This window comes from Argopecten irradians, chromosome 9, assembly GCF_041381155.1.
Source record: "Argopecten irradians isolate NY chromosome 9, Ai_NY, whole genome shotgun sequence".
NCBI lineage: Eukaryota > Metazoa > Mollusca > Bivalvia > Pectinida > Pectinidae > Argopecten > Argopecten irradians.
In genome coordinates, this window is record NC_091142.1 from 12,346,314 (window position 1) to 12,363,704 (window position 17,391).

General features: G+C 32.9%; 1 protein-coding gene across 2 annotated transcripts in view; it reads right to left on the reverse strand.

Annotated features, from left to right (window-relative positions):
* Positions 1 to 7,179: 7,179 nt before the first annotated feature.
* The window catches only part of LOC138331486 (uncharacterized), a 133,814-nt gene continuing 123,602 nt past the window's right edge, over positions 7,180 to 17,391 (reverse strand). The window contains exons 20-23 of one of the 2 annotated variants that reach the window (XM_069279153.1): positions 15,317 to 15,398; positions 13,664 to 13,778; positions 9,802 to 9,953; positions 7,180 to 9,623 (exon numbers count right to left, since the gene is read on the reverse strand). In XM_069279153.1, coding sequence (XP_069135254.1) covers positions 9,470 to 9,623; positions 9,802 to 9,953; positions 13,664 to 13,778; positions 15,317 to 15,398 — 503 coding nt within the window. In that variant the 3' untranslated portion in view covers positions 7,180 to 9,469. Of the gene's footprint in view, positions 9,624 to 9,801; positions 9,954 to 12,311; positions 12,427 to 13,663; positions 13,779 to 15,316; positions 15,399 to 17,391 lie in introns of both variants that reach the window. The other variant, XM_069279154.1, reaches the window with a different exon arrangement.

Here is a 17,391-nt window from a genome sequence, read left to right on the forward strand (position 1 = left end):
GTCGTGTTTGCATATTTGTGAACCCCAACTATCAGAACGAGGCTTTGGAGAAAATATGGCGGCCCCACGTTAATTAAATCCGTAACACTGGTTGAGTAGTTTGACAGGAAAAATGGAAGGTAGCTTAAGTAAATATCAACAAAGGAGCTTGACTTTCTGTCAATATTATATAGCATGAATATAGCTACAATGTAAATATATATATCCCCTACATACTTTTTAAAAATACAAGAAATGAAATGCATCGCAGGCAAAATTGTTTATTACCTTTGCCTACGGCTCTGTAAAATTTGTTCTGGGCGATGTATGTTATTGGTTATTACATATACATATCATCACAATTATCAACACTAACCTGTTCACAACAACATCTCCCTTGTTTAATCCCAAGTTATTTTGAAAGTTTGCAGGTTAGCGACCATTATATTTGTGGGACTCCAATGAACCATGAGGGATATTGCATTGTAGAGTGAAGAACCATAGGTAAGTATTGTTTTGTTTGCTTTTTTCCCGTCACTATTTAGAATATAATTACTTATAAAAAAAAAAAAAAACGAAAAAAGTGTTATAGGCCCATTACATTTCCGTAATAAAAAAAATTAAATGTTTCTCAAAATCAATAATAACATAAGGAAACATGTATCGATGGCATAAAATGAGGTTACAACACCAAACAAATACAATTTATGTTAACAGTGAAGGTTCATTTCGATGCCTGGACGTTTTCATTTGTTTAAGTCAATGTCCTGATGGACCTGCAGTTTTTGATACATAGTTTGTGCGAAAGTCTGCTGTGTATACATGTGTACTATACACTATATAAAAGGACAAGGGAACCAACTGCTCGCTTGGAAGAGGTACACCTGCCTCTACAAAAGTCGCCCTTATTCCCGACTTTTGTAGAGGCAGGTGTACCTCTTTCAAGCGAGCCGTTGGTTCCCTTGTCCTTTTATATAGTACAGTTGGTAGTAGACTAAAGGTTACAACCTTTTAGCTTGTGCACACGGAGTGCACTACGTTTAGACTACAGGTAGACACGGAGTGCACGAGGTTTAGACTACAGGTAGACACGGAGTGCACAAGATTTAGACTACAGGTAGACATGGAGTGCACTACGTGTGTGCCTCAAGGTGACCATCGATAGATGGCCAGAGGGCAGAATCGTTGCCTTCTGTGTTTGCACGGCTTTATGAGAATGTGATTTTAGAATTGTTTCTATGGAAGTTTGTTAAGACAAATAAATATACTTTACCGTTTAAAAATCATATCGGTTCATGAGTTTGAAACACATAAGTACCATTCTTATTACATACATGTACATGCTTGTTGTAGAGCCTGGGTAAACATGTACACCGTTTCCCCGGGGGGGGGGGGGGGGGGGGGGGGGAGGGTAGTAGATTGGGATGAGGTAATAACTAGCTGGCAAAACCAGAGATTTAAATAGTTTAATATTTAAATCTCTGGCAAAACATATAGTAAGTGATGCTGAATACACCTCAATTATAGCTGTCATGACAGGCAGCCGTGAAGTGGAGCTGACGGGAGCTGTACAATGCGTAAATCAAGCATACAGATGTATCTATCACAACCATACATTTACCAATAATAAGTGTATATATTATAATCAAAATTAATTTAGATTAGGTACTTATTCAACATTGTAATATCGTATTTTATATACACAGTCATGATAATCAGGTTTCTGATATATGTAAAAAGCCAGTGTAAAAAAAATAAATTAATGAAAAGATATTGGATGAAATATGATATTCCAATAATCTTGAAATAAATGTTTTAGTTAATTATGCACTTCGTATTTAGATTATTTTTAATTTTAATATATAAAGCTTCATTAACAAATAAATTAAAATGCACTACCAGTTAAAACACATATCCCTATTGACTAGCATTGTTGTATAATTGTACGTATTTGTGTGATGAGTACGATGTACTGTGTACTGTATGTATGTAGAGGGGCTGCCACCTAAGTACAGCATGCTATAAATGGACCTCCTTGGGTTGGGATAAGGTACGTATACAGGTGTGTTAGCTGTGATATACCTGACTGAACATATTGAATGGGGCCAATGAAGGCCCCAGGCCCCAGTCTGAACAATGTTAGGTAATTTACATTATCGGATACCTGTGAAGTTGATCGAACAGTATGAAGTCCAAGTGACCATGGCAACTGCAGTCCTAGATCTAGCGGTCTACCTTTCGAGCAGGCAAATTTTTAGTGTACAATATACTACATGCATTGATCATACATTATTATCACATAATTCACGCGGTTTGTAAAAGAAGGTCAGAATAGGATATTGTCAAATTATCAAGGTTTCTAGAATAAAAATAATTGTGAAAAATTCAGAATCTAATCAACAACTATGAATCTACAGTTTAAATGGGTAGAAGTTTTGATTCTGTCTGTTTGATTTGTTATCAGGCATGTGACCAGCATTTTAGCGATCGGTCATTTGAACAGTGTTGATGCTCACTAGCAGCCACATGCCCGATACTAAATTTTTTGCTTTCTTAAGCCAGTGCTTACAGGTTCGTCAATGGGTTGACACAATAAAATGTAATTTCCAATGACGATTTTTAACGTTTATGGACGATTTCTCATTTTTCCAATGCTTTGCAACGCGCCAGGTTCCATGCATATATATGTAGCAAATGTATACGTATTTATACATTTGACTGGATTAAAACTATTTCGCGCACCTTGCCGTTTAGAAAACTATATTCCATACATACATATGTACATAGTTAAACATTTTATGAAGAATTTAATTTGTTTATGTTTATATGTCCTTGTTGTTATTATGCCCATCAATATATTCTTTTTAATCAAAATATTTTGCCGATCAAAATATCTCTTTGGCGACGATTTGCTTACACTGAAAATCTTACTCCACGCAAGGTTCATCACTTTATGCGTTCGAAAAAGAATTTCATCTTTAAACTACATATCACTAGCTAAGAAAAATAGTTTTTAATGGGAAAAGACGGACTTGAACTATCCATTGATGAGACATAACCAGAACGTGGTTTACCGTACGCAGTTAATTTGCAACGCAGTTAATTTGCTTTTTTAACTTATAATAAACGTCCTTATTTATAAATTAAATTGTATGATAATATATATATATTGCTACATTTACTTTATACGTATCTATTCAAAAAAACATTACAGTACGAATGATTTCCAATAGTTAACGGCGATTTTTATGTTGCAATAAATATTATGTTTCTGGTCGCAATAAATATTTCTTTCTTTCAAAGTCCATATAGACTGCAGAATAAATACATATTTTCTCATATCTCTGTGGCACATCGTCTAGTCTGTCTGTGGTCTGGATGTGGACATTTTACCTGGACACGATGTCCACTTGTAGTGGACACCGTGTTCACACGTAGTGCACTCCGTGTCTACCTGTAGTCTAAATCTTGTGCACTCCGTGTCTACCTGTAGTCTAAACCTCGTGCACTCCGTGTCTACCTGTAGTCTAAACCTCGTGCACTCCGTGTCCACTCGTAGTTCACACCGTGTGCACAATGTGTAACCTTTAGTCTACTACCAACTGTATATAGGCCTAGTACACATGTATACACAGCAGACTTTCTCACAACCTACGTTACAAGTCCCTGTGTGCTAGGGTGTCATTGATGTAAAAACAGTGATAGTCAGCTAGCATAACATGCGGTATTTATGATGACGTCATGAAAATTAAAATTTTACATTCAAACTTTGAATATTAAAAGCCTTTTTTGAAATTTAAGGTAGTGTGTCATTAAGAAAAATAGAGCAAGTTAATGTATTGATAAATTATCGATCCCTGCATTTGATATCATATACTTCTCCCATGCTTATATACATGTATTTGCCAATCAATTAACAAAGATTAAGGCATTTGTATAATTTTTGGTTATTCCATAATCTCAAGCACTAATGGAAGAGTACGAAAACCGATCAAGACTCAGTTATTTTTTCAATCGATGTCGTTACAAACCAATTAAACTATGACATTGAAAATAGCTCAATGACAAAATATCAATTACTTTTAAATATAATTATAATATGAAAATACAAACCCTGGATTAATTACAAAATTGCATATAAACTTTTATCATATATAGATATTTTGCTGAATATAAAAACTTACAAATTCAAACAGAATAAACACTTACCATATAACTCTTAGAATTCCTTTAAAAACATGATTAACTGATCTGTCTGCTGGTCAGGAGCGGAGTGTCAATGAGGTAAGGCTAAAAACCTTACCCAGGTAAAACTAGGCACCCATCCTGACCTGTCAAAAAGCCCGTCCATGCTCACATGTCATAACGACTCTCACACACATATTCACTTCTTCACGTGCACACACAGGTGAATAGTAATCACATACAGACACAGATTCATTCTAAGCCCTTTTACCATCTCTCTCCCTTGTCAGCGCACATATGTTATAGTTTGGGATCCTAATACATGCAAGATATGGTATATAATATACAATTAAACCAAATATATATACCCTATTACTTAATTTATAAAGTATAGTAAAACAATTACATATATCAAGGATTTATAAATGATACTCATATACGTCATTGCTTACATGTATATATATATCCTGTTACATGTATGCCTCTGTAAAGTCGAATCCGGTCGAAACTGTCTGGGATCTTTTTTTTATTTTCTTCATTTTATATTATCAAATTTCTACATACCATACCCAACAATGATGTTTGGTGACCCTCTGGGATCTTTTTTTATTTTCTTCATTTTATATTATCAAAATTTCTACATACCATACCCAATAATGATGTTTGGTGACCCTCTGGGATCTCTTTTTATTTTCTTCATTTTATATTATCAAATTTCTACATACCATACCCAACAATGATGTTTGGTGACCCTCTGGGATCTCTTTTTATTTTCTTCATTTTATATTATCAAATTTCTACATACCATACCCAACAATGATGTTTGGTGACCCTCTGGGATCTCTTTTTATTTTCTTCATTTTATATTATCAAATTTCTACATACCATACCCAACAATGATGTTTGGTGACCCTCTGGGATCTTTTTTTATTTTCTTCATTTTATATTATCAAATTTCTACATACCATACCCAACAATGATGTTTGGTGACCCTCTGGGATCTCTTTTTATTTTCTTCATTTTATATTATCAAATTTCTACATACCATACCCAACAATGATGTTTGGTGACCCTCTGGGATCTCTTTTTATTTTCTTCATTTTATATTATCAAATTTCTACATACCATCTGGGATCTCTTTTTATTTTCTTCATTTTATATTATCAAATTCCTACATACCATACCCAACAATGATGTTTGATGACCCTCTGGGATCTCTTTTTATTTTCTTCATTTTATATTATCAAATTTCTACATACCAAACCCAACAATGACGTTTGGTGTCCCTCTGGGATCTCTTATAATATTTAATCATTTTTGATTCTTAAAAAATACCCAACAATGAAGTTTGATGTCCCTCTGGGATCTCTTATGATATTTGATCATTTTTTATTCCCAAATTTCTACATAGAATACCCAACAATGAAGTTTGGTGTCCTTCTGGGACCACACAGTATGCCTTTGAATGAACGTGACCTTCATTGGCCCATTATTCAAGACAATTCTACAGAACCAATTTTGATTCTGAGCAATGGTTCTTAATCGGCTTTAAATTTGAGTTCAGAACTGAAAGAAAAGTGCCATTGAATGAATGCCTCTGAATCCTGATATATCATCCAGAGTTAATTCCCTTCACTTCACGCTGTCTTGTGTAAAGCAGTAACTTGTCATATTTTATACGCGAGTTTATCTATTTGAAAGTGCCAACCATCAATATACATTGTACTTGTCGTATACTTTCTACATACAATGTAAATAAATATGTAATTTGATGTCAACAAAAGGAAAGTCTACCTAATGGTTAGCTAGTGAGGCAAACTTTGATAGGCCTAATAGATCATTACCAAAGATACTGTCAGTAAATATTCCTGGAATACTATTAGCTTTCAAATATCGACCTAAATTGATCCTGAAAACCATTTTGATCTGTCAGTTACCAAATGCATGAAAGCTACCTATTCCTGCTTCCAACAGGAGGAAATCACGATTTGTTTTACAACAAATAACAAAAGCTTCATATTCATTATGATTTTTATCATTTTTATTTAATTCTTCAATAAATGTTCAATAAATTTAAAGCAAATTATCACAAAATCTACAACAGGTTACAAATAATTATAATGCAGTACAGAGGAGGGGGAAATGGCAAGTTAGGATGCTGGCCATTGAGAGTCCCCCGGTATCTAAGGGAACACCATGTTTGTCACCCGGTATCTAAGGAAACACCATGTTTGTCACCCGGTATCTACGGGGAACACCATGTTTGTCACCCAGGAAACATGTGGTACTCGGTATTTAGGGGGACATGAAGTTAATATCAGAAGATATAGAGGGAAAGTATTGCGGGTTTTCATATCAGCCAGCTCATATATCTAAAGTCCTGCTGCACAGAAAAATCCTATCAAAAATGAGGATCGAAGAATGATCCTATCAAAAATTGAGGATCAGAGAAAGATCCTATTACAAATTGAGGATTGATCAGATATATATGTTACGAGGAGAACATTGAGGTGTGAGACTACATGTCATAAGAAATATTTTACATTTTATAGTTTTAAACGGCATAATGATCACAGAATATTGCATAGAAATATCAACATAAATAGATACAGTTAAAAATGTCAGTGTACTAGACTTTATGATAGAATATGCTGATCCAGATATTTAGTAAATAGAATAAGAACATGTTGATTCAGATATTTAGTAAATAAAATAAATACACAGTTTATAATACTCATACCTACCATAAAACCGTATTTAAAATGGCATCCTTTATGGACAGCGATTTTTCTGATTTGTCTTATAAAAAGTGGTCACAAGTAATGATCTTCAGTGTTTTCATTGTTAAAACCACAAGATCAAACATCTTGTACATTCTTTAAACTGTTGAATTGCGTAAATGTTCAAAAAAGTTAAACATTTTTGTCGACCAGGTACGAAATGGCCAAACAGTTGTAAAACACCTATCATACAGGTGAAAATTTAAAAAAAACACCTTTGATTGTGGAAAACTACCGACCAGTTACGAAATGGCCAAAACAGTTGTAAAACACCTATCATACATGTGAAAATATTATAAAACACTAGTTGTGTAAAATGTTTGAAACGCCTCGAGCTTATAAAACAAATCAATTGTAAAAATACCAAATATTACTGATACCTTAATGACAAAATATCTGGATCGGCTGTAAATAATACATATTGAATACACTATCTAGGTCGGTTCTAAATAACAGTACAAGTGGCCAGCACTTCATACCACTAGGTCGGGTTGCCATGGTGATTGAAAACTCAGAAGCACCATATATGTGACCAGAGATACTGTGTAATACATATATATATAATTGTATATTGTGAAAGGGTTTCTAGTCTAATATATTATGGATGACTATCGGAAAACTTTTCACATAAGTCACCTGTATTTATAAGATAAAACAACAAAGTGAAAACCTACTGGCATAAGGTTCAGATCGTGGACTAAAACAATATTCAGATCCGAACTAAGACATCGAACATATCAAATAATATTATAAAAAGTTATGTATATAGTTCCATCACAACAACTGATGATAGATATAACACTCTTTTACTGAATTAAAAATAAAGATTTAAACACACAATAAAAACACACAAGCTCTGCTGCAGAGAAATCTATGATATATATATACATCACCTAGCGATATATAACTTACATACTATACCTATATATAACACTTCATATACAACTCTCAAACCTCGAGGTTCTTAAAGGTAAATTATTTTGTTGAAAACGGGACAGGTCGTGCCCTACAATACTGTAGGTTCTCAAACAGCTCCTTCCTTGGGCTGTGGAGTTTGTGGTTTTCGTTGGAAAACAACAAATGTTACCCTACATCATTGTAGGTTCTTCCCGGAGAGTGACTTCTGGGGTGGGTGCATTATATTGTTCAGAAATATAAGGATTCAAACCCTAAATAAGCCTATGTCCAACTCCAGGCTAGCCTGAATTCTTTACGTAAAATTTAAATCCTAGCAGGGACTTCCAAGACTTACTCAAAGTGATGAGTCTATCCAAACTAGCCTATGCATCGGTTTCTGTATTCATAAGAGGAACAAATACTGGACGGAGATACGGATGTTCTAATGGGACTATAAGGGGTTCCCTCTCCTCTCTTCCAAGGTCACAGACGCGACCTTGACCTTATGTTACCATTCAACCCATTCTATTTATAAAAATAAGTAATTTGTGAAATGAGAATGTATTTGTTGTGTCCCTCCATCCCACCTTGTCTCTATATCAGACGTGTGTCCAATAGACAGAGGATGGCAGAGGGTCATGAATGTCCGACTATCTCCGGCTAGAAGAGGCGTCATGCACAGCTAGCAAGTAATGCACACTGTAGCAAATCAAGCCTAATTAACATAAAGATACAAAGCGCATTAAGTTTAAAACCAATTACATTAAACTACAGGTATTACTAAGTCAATTGCTGGAAATTTTACACATTTAACCATATAGTTGCATGTCGACCTTTACTTGTGTTCGGTCAATTCTTTGAACATCAACAGTAAACATGTTGTTTCTAATTTTTTTTGTAAGTATGGAGTACTTATAGTGTTCAGAGAATATAGACCTAAACATTACTACACAATGACAACATTTTTAAGATTGAATACACAGTCATGTCTAGTTGGCTAACAAGAAGCGTTTGACTACACTACAAACTACTGTAAAATCCAGATTCAATCCAACATGGCTGACGGTACATAGAACACATGAACTCGTTAATGTAACAATGTTATTATCAAATGAAGCATCTGACAGACATCTACGTGATTCACAATGAGAATATACTTTGGCACAGTCGATAACATAAGATCTATTTGGAAATTCATTTCATTCGTTCAATCTCCTTCTTTTACAGTTTATTGAGTAGTGTAAATATCCAAACCCCAGCTATTGTCAATCATGAACGGAATTCGTTTTAAAGTGCAATATACTGGCATCAATTCAAAAATTCATAATTATAAGAGTTTTAAATAATGACGACCCTTGTCGGGAGTACTGTTGCCAGTTTTGAGATTGCGATTGGTGTCCACTGGCTATGTAAACACTTTCATGTCTGAGTATTATAATTCATACTTCTGTCTCACAACCTGTCATAGAACTCCGACATCGTTTGACCTCTCAAGGTCACATTTACTAAAAGCATAAATATGTCCTTTGTCTAAGAGAACAGCTGACTAAAAGGTTCAAAGGTCATTGTCACTTTAGCAACCAACATATTTAATTTTTTGCGGTGATCATGGCTGACGTGACAAGAGATCACTGTTCCGACGACTGTTTGACCTTGTTAGCCTCGTGATTGTGAAGTTTGCGGTAGAAACTCTGTACGTAGGTGAACACACACTTCCAGTCGGGATTCTTCATTCGTACCATGTCCTCCACGTCGAGAAGGGGAGCAATGTCTGCCAGCTTCCTACAAACACAAAGACAACGAGGACTTATTAAGTGTTTAACACCATATAGACGGATATTGTTACTAGTAAGTAAAACGTAAAACCAGGGCCCAATTGTTTGGAATATCTTAATTATGATTTTAGTTGAAGGTTTTAAGCAACGAGGTGATACATAATATGAATAGGTTAACTACTTACTCTGCAGTATCGAATGCAAGGTTGAAATTAGCCCGTCTATTTTTGGGGTTGAGCTTGGTGATATCGAATGCGTCTGGGTAGAAGTTGTGGATCAGAGCACAAAATGCCATGCCATTGTTCCAACTGCTTGAGAAATTGGTCACCTCAATTCCCTATAAGGAAATAATTATATTTAATATAAAATACTCATCTCTTTGTAATTATACAAGAACATGTTAATGTCACATGGGATTCATATAAATTTATTATTTGTCATTGGTGTCTTATTTGACTTATGATTACCATTCATCATTTAAAAGGTCTTTTTACATTCAATAATGTTTCATTTTATAACAATTGTAATTTGTACTAATATACTAGGTGAGAAAGGTAATAAATTGTTAATCCTTAGTTTGATAAAGCACAATAGCTGGTTTTCATATAATTAATTAATTTGCAATGACATTAATTAAATAATAAAAGTTAATACACGAATAAAATTACATTTTATTTTAAAACATCTGAAAAGGAAAGTAATAATTCTAGCAAACTACTGATTTCAGCTCATGCAGCTCATAACATAACATTCACTATATAATTATAAAAATCTTACTTCTACTTATAATTATTCTAGTCTATAAATTTCCAAACAAAACATTGAATTAATGTTCAATCGAGATAAAAAAAAACCCATCGTATTAGAACTACCCAATCCATGCTAACCTTAATAAGAACACCTGGTTTTAAAGTCATCAGAAGGGAACAATTTACTTAAAACATTGACCCATAAAATCTTTGTTTCCTGAAAATGGTCTAGAAACCTATATCATGCGATTAAAACATCTAAACAGTTTTTGATGTTCCTTCAGTAAATGATTTTTTCTTCCTTTAACTATCTCAAAAGAAATGGTAATTAGATGTTGTATTTACACACATTATACGTTATTCTCAAACTTCCACATAATATTATGAAAGGCCTTTTCTGAACACAGACTGACCTATAAACAACTGTACAAACAAGCATTTTCACTCCATCACCCCAAACCACCGGGAGGCTAATACACCACACAAAGGAGAAAACCAATGTCTATTTCCCTTCACCCGAGTTCAATATTATACTTCAGTCGATCTAAAATGATTAATACAAGTACTGTTACGGGTTACTAACAACCAGTTTTTTTCTGCGCGGGATTTAATTTTGCAAATTTCGCAATCAGATTTTCTGGGTTTTTTGTTTTTTTTGGAAATTTGGAATTCAATGATAAAGTTCAGATTTTTGACCTTCACAAGGTATTTGCCTTTCGCTACCACCAATGTAAGCTTCACTACAAAACTTTTCAGCTCGGACGTTTATGCATGAGTAACTTCGACTAAACATTTGCAAGTTATATTTCTCGCTTCATCAGATATGTTCATTATATATATACCATCTACTAAAATATGTTTTGTAGCCTTACTGACCGCAGCAAATATCTTGATACTGTTTGTACATGCAATAGGTTTCTCTGAAAACATGCAGTTCTAGCTCATTCTATGCTATTTACACATGTATATTATATACGACAATGCTTGATAGGTATATCTATTATCATTCTTCACGATAATAGATTTTTTAAGGACAATTAACATGTTGATTAATATGCGAGATGTTAATGTAAAAACAAATTTATGTTTGATATGGACCTTTCTTTTCTTGTTATTTTCAAAAGTAGACAATGTGATTAAGTTTTCAAATATTAAATTAGATTGAAAAGTTTTGAAGTGTTGAATTGTATTTGAACAAAAACAAATTTTTTGAAACTAGAATTGTCAAAGAAAAATTCTACATCAAAGTAGATATATGCAGAACAGAATGGATATTTCATAGCGTTTTCACATACGTATTCATACAAGCCTAATTTTAACATTAAATTGATCAAAATAATTTAGAATATTTTAGAGCAGACAATGTGGTACAGATAGTGAGACACCTACACAAATCAATCTGGTGAACGAGTGCAAACTAAAGTAGTTCTGATTAAAGATCAGTACACCACAGCCAAAACCACAACTCGTATCATTCCACTACATAACATAGTTCCTGTTACAAGTTAAGCCATGCTATTCAGCCACAACCCAGACGATTATTTCCTCATCAGTCAGGTGACAACATTACTATTTAAACTCATCAATTATTGCAGTCTTTAGTATCAAAGTAATGGTTTGGTATAAATTTTCAGTATAAAGATACGATGAATCTAAAATTAGATATGAAAGTTTCTCTTATGGCTATTAGCATATAATTCTAATATGTTTATTTTCAATTCATTTTCACATTTTTGTTCTTTTCTGAGTATATTCCTTGTGATTATTGTCATAAATATGCATGTAGTATTTTGGATATTCACTTTCCTAAACATTTGCTTGTATTCTTCCCCGCATCCAGGTAAAATGACAAACTTTTGATATAGATGAGTTTAAACAGTATATGAGGCTGAAGCAATCTTTGTCAGCCATAACACCATGCTCCAGGACATTAACAGACAGGATACCTCATAATGGTTGATTTTAGATTTACACCATTCCAACAACATAGTTTTGATGGCACTGGGACTACGCATGACCTTGCTTCCGCCACCTCCCCCGCGACCTTGAGCCGCCATGAAGCTTGCAGGAGAAAACAGTAGTGTTCAAGTGAAAATAAGGTGAACAAAATAAACAAATGCATAACCATGAAAAATGTCACCAAGTGGTCACCACCAGAGGTGGTTGCTGAGGGTCTCCAGGATTGATGCTTCAACCCAATATCGGGTTCACCCACAACGTGTCAAGTGTGTAATGCTTCTTGATAGAGGTTGAACTCTGACCTTCTCAGTTGACAAATTTATAACAATATTGCTAGCATTTCTGATGTAATTAAAGCGGAAATATTTCTTTCAATGATATTAGATAGATAAATTCTAATTTCAGAATATCCTTATGGTTTTTTTCTTTCTTTCTGAACGTGTTTTGCTAAAAGATCTCTCTAAATCTCCAGATTCCAGAAACATTACACATTTGACTGACAATACTACAACATGCAATCTGAAAAACGAGTTTGGAATTAAATCTTGTGACAGCCGACCTGTAGAAATGTAGAAAAAGTTTTAGTGAATTTTCTAAATCTACTTTGCAGATGGTATGGTGATACGACACACAGTGATGGACATACATGATGTTGGACAGAAGCGCATGCAAGTGATAAGCGACACAAAAGAGGTGAGATTTTAGTAATTTTTTTTTCTGTCTGTATAAATATTATTGTGTGTATATTACAATTTTCTACTCTTGCAGGTGGTAGGCATTGGTGATGTCACGTTTTCAGAATAAGCGACATATTTTAGCACACCATGTAATACCTATCACCAAGAGCAGATAACTCTAATATTCAAAGATATAGAATATTTGTATTGTTTGAGTAGTTTCGTAGAAAACATTTTCAATTTGAAATTTATAAATCCTGAATGAGTCAATATATGTTGATTTTTATGAGGTACAAATTATCGGATGTTTCATATAAAATGTAACTGGTGTTAAAAATATATCTTTTAAAATTACACAAGTTTTAATTTGAAACTACATAAGGTTTTGATTTTAATTTCTGAAGCATACGTGTAGTTGTTAGATTATATTGTGCGAGTATTAGATGTGTCTAAGAATAAAACAAATATTGGTAAGTAAAGATCTTATGAGTGTTTCTAATATTGTATATGGTTCTATGTAGAGTGCTATTTCGTATTGACGTACATGTAGCTTATAATGTACTACTAATACACACAAGTTAGCAAAAGGATTACAAAATGGAATGAAAAAAATATGTGAGTGAGGACTAGCTACAATATTTCAATATAATGGATATTTATACCTCATACGCTTCCGTGTTCTTTTTAACAAAATTGAGAATTTCCTGTTTGATAACAGCAGCGTTTCTGCGCATCGTTGTGGCAGCCTTCTTAGCATAAGACACAGCCAGTAAACCACTGATAGTCAAAAAAGACAACAATACATGGATATTTGTCCAGGGTTCAAAATGACAGAACAGTTTCTAAAGGCTTTGTACTGAAGGCCTTTGTTAAATTATTAAACAAAACATTTATATTTACACTTGACCAAAATATGTATTGATACTAAAACAAGTTTTTTTTCAGAATCAGTTAACATGATAGACGTTTAGCACTTTGAACTGAATAAATATTTAACAATGACTATGATTTAGTAAAACATGTATGAACAAAAACATTCAGAGTTAATGAAACAGTCCATTGTTAGACACGAAATAAAATCAATACAAAAATATTAACTATAACAACATGTGCTGGCATCTACATAAAATTATAAAAGTACTCTTGCATCCTATACATAGTTTGACGAATATCAAGGGCAATAACTCCAACAATAATTCGAGTGGTAGTATTCAGAATAATGGGAGATAAATCTTCAATGAAATCAAAAGTATAATACACTTTCGAATATTCTAATATATGGGAGATAACTTTTCTATATAATTCCATACACCTGGGGAGATAACTCTAAATCTCTAAACTTCCGACAAGTTTAGATTTATCGACAGTAAATTTTCAAATACCGGTAATGAACTACATGTATACATACATGCATTAGCAGTTATAAACACAGACTAGCAGCTATGTAAATGATGTTGATCAAACAAATATACATTAATGAACAAAATAGAGAAAGAAATGGGTTTCATGTAAGTAGAAATGTTGAACGAAAATCTTTATTCTCAAATTTGATGGATAATGTAACAGTGCGCATGTATTTAAAACTGCTACATCATCTGTAAGCAATATTTTGCGATTCTATGATTTATTTCAAAATACCTGTGTCCAGTTTCATGAACATTCCTTAACTTGAAGGAATTTCTTAGCTTAAAATTCTCCATATGAAAGCATTGCAGAAGTTAAGGACAAATCTAAATTAAGGAGCCATCCTTAAAATCTGTAATCCTTTACTATAGAGAATTTTAAAGTTAAGAAATTCCTTAAAGTTAATGATTGTTCATAAAACTGGGACGTGAAATGCAACACTAATACATATATACAGTATATCTAACCATTTGTAAACATAACAGTGGCCAAATTAGACGAATGTACTGATTAAAGTTACATGAAACCCATTTTCGTTAATCATTCAAAATCATTACACAAATCATACACATATCTTATACCAAAGAATTGGTTTAAATATCATTGAACATGTTTATTACAAATCAACAATACTAGTTTCGGATGAATAATGAATTCATTTAACACAAGGAAATCCAATGTTTCAAAATAACGTAAAGTAATAATATTTTATTCTTTATAATATCCAATTAATTTTTTTTCTCACATAATCATAATGAATTAACAAAAACGTTTGTCACTGAATATTTTGTTTTGAAATTATATTTTTATACTTTTTATTGTGCAAAACAATGAAATTTACAGATATCACTCTTGTGAATTTAGCCTAAATTTAACTTGCAGCAGAGCCTCCTAGATGACTGGATACTTACTTTGGCCGAGAACCACCAGGGGGAGCTGCTGCAGAATCCATTTTTTTGAATGCATCCATTGCACCACCAGCTCCAGGTTTCGCTGAAAAGGAGGCAAGTAAAAATAAAAACACTTTTCACAAATACTGTTAAGCATATGCTAATAGACAGTTACAGTCTGTGTCTTCATTAAAATAAAATGTAAACATCTGACATAGTGTTCTTTATTCCTATTTCCAGATTATAGAAAATAACACCAGAGAATTATCAAAATCCTTTTAAAAAAGCCCGCAATTTTCGTCCTATTCAATTCAAGATTCTTGTAGTGTTGTTAATTCCAATAACATCACCGACCGATATTTTCACACATCAAACTAATTAATCGGCACTCCTTACATTGACGGGAGTTAATTTTACCACGGTTACTCCCAAGAGAACATCTATTCAGAATACTCTTGCCAATACACCGATTCCTCAGATTTCTGTGCGTGATTCACGTAACTACTTTTAGATACAAGATAATTTTCTATAAATTGAGTCAGTAGATATTGCATGTATTGTATGTATCTGATACTCAAACAAAATGGACTTTTTCATCCTCCTAACACTAGAGAGTTTCGAGCATTGAAGACAGATGCTGTTTAATAGTTAGTGCCAGTTTTTGTTCTACCTCTGTAAGCAATCTTTAGAGCATTCTTGAAATAACAGGGATATTTCAAAGAAATATAAGAGATTTATGTATGTTAGTTCGTCTGAAATATATATACACAATCAAATTTAGCTAAGTGAAAGAATTGGTTAGCCTAGTTTTATGTAACCGTATTTAGTGGAAAAAAACAAAACAAACTTGAGAAGTTGGGCTACTGCCAATATGATCGATTTCATCTTAAAATAGCTACTGAAAATCAAGTTTTTATTTTAAAGAGTTTACAACATTTCGCTAAAATGTGATATTTTTATAGGAGTTAACTCCCTTATACTGATATTCACATAATACTAATAATAAAACAAAATTATTAACTCTTTCATGCAAAACAAAAATAAATAAATAAATAAAAAAAAATAAAATATTGTGCAGTAATATCAACAAAATATAGATTATATATTGTGTTAGTTGTCTATATGCACCAGTATACCAAGACCATCATTTGCCAACCTTTCCTCTCACTGGACACTCCATATTTTCTATCCAAAAGTTCGAACATTTTCTTAACTGATCAAAGTTATGTTTGTTTTTCATTTTTAATTGCAATGTTCATTTTCATTTGAAATATTCAGATAAAAAATAAGAAAGTTGGCAAGCACATAGATGGTCACAAGTCTATTCTATTCATGTTATTGTGACGTGCAAACATAATTAAAACTTTAAATGCTAAACCTTATTTTTTCACTATTCATGTGAAATCATTATAAAATTTAAGTTAAATTTTAGTTTGTTGTTCAGTTAAAAGGAAATAGATCAATTAGATATAAGCTGACGATTGTAAATAGGGCAAAGGTTTGAACAATAATCAACAAAATCGTATAAAAGATAGACTTTGGTGATAAAAATATGTCTTTGGAAGGACAACCATAAGATAATGAAATATATTGTTCAACCACAGTCTCCAAATTTTATTTGATGGATCCTTTTTATTTATTTTAGTATACAATTAGCTTTACCTGTTTGATAATAAGTATATTTGTATGTATTAGTAAATCAATTATACTATCATGCAAGCTTATATCTCCGTGAGTATATTAGTTACATGTTATGACTGACTACGATGTCACATAGTACCATGATGTAAGATGAGATGTGTGCAATGATTAGAAAGCAGGGGAGATAACTTAATAATACAAGGAAATAAGTTCGGATAAGGTAAATAACTCATTTTCTATTGCTTTTCAGCAAGGGGAGAGTAACACAGGACAGGGGAGATAATCTTTTTGTTCAAAGAAAAGGAAAAGAAATAAGGGAGACCACTGTTTGTACCTTATAAATAATGAGTGACAAATAGAAAAGGAGAGACCAGTGTGGAGAGGTCTTTCTCATTAACACATTCTTACTAGCTTGAGGATAATTATCAAGAGATGTAACGGCTTGACGTGATGAA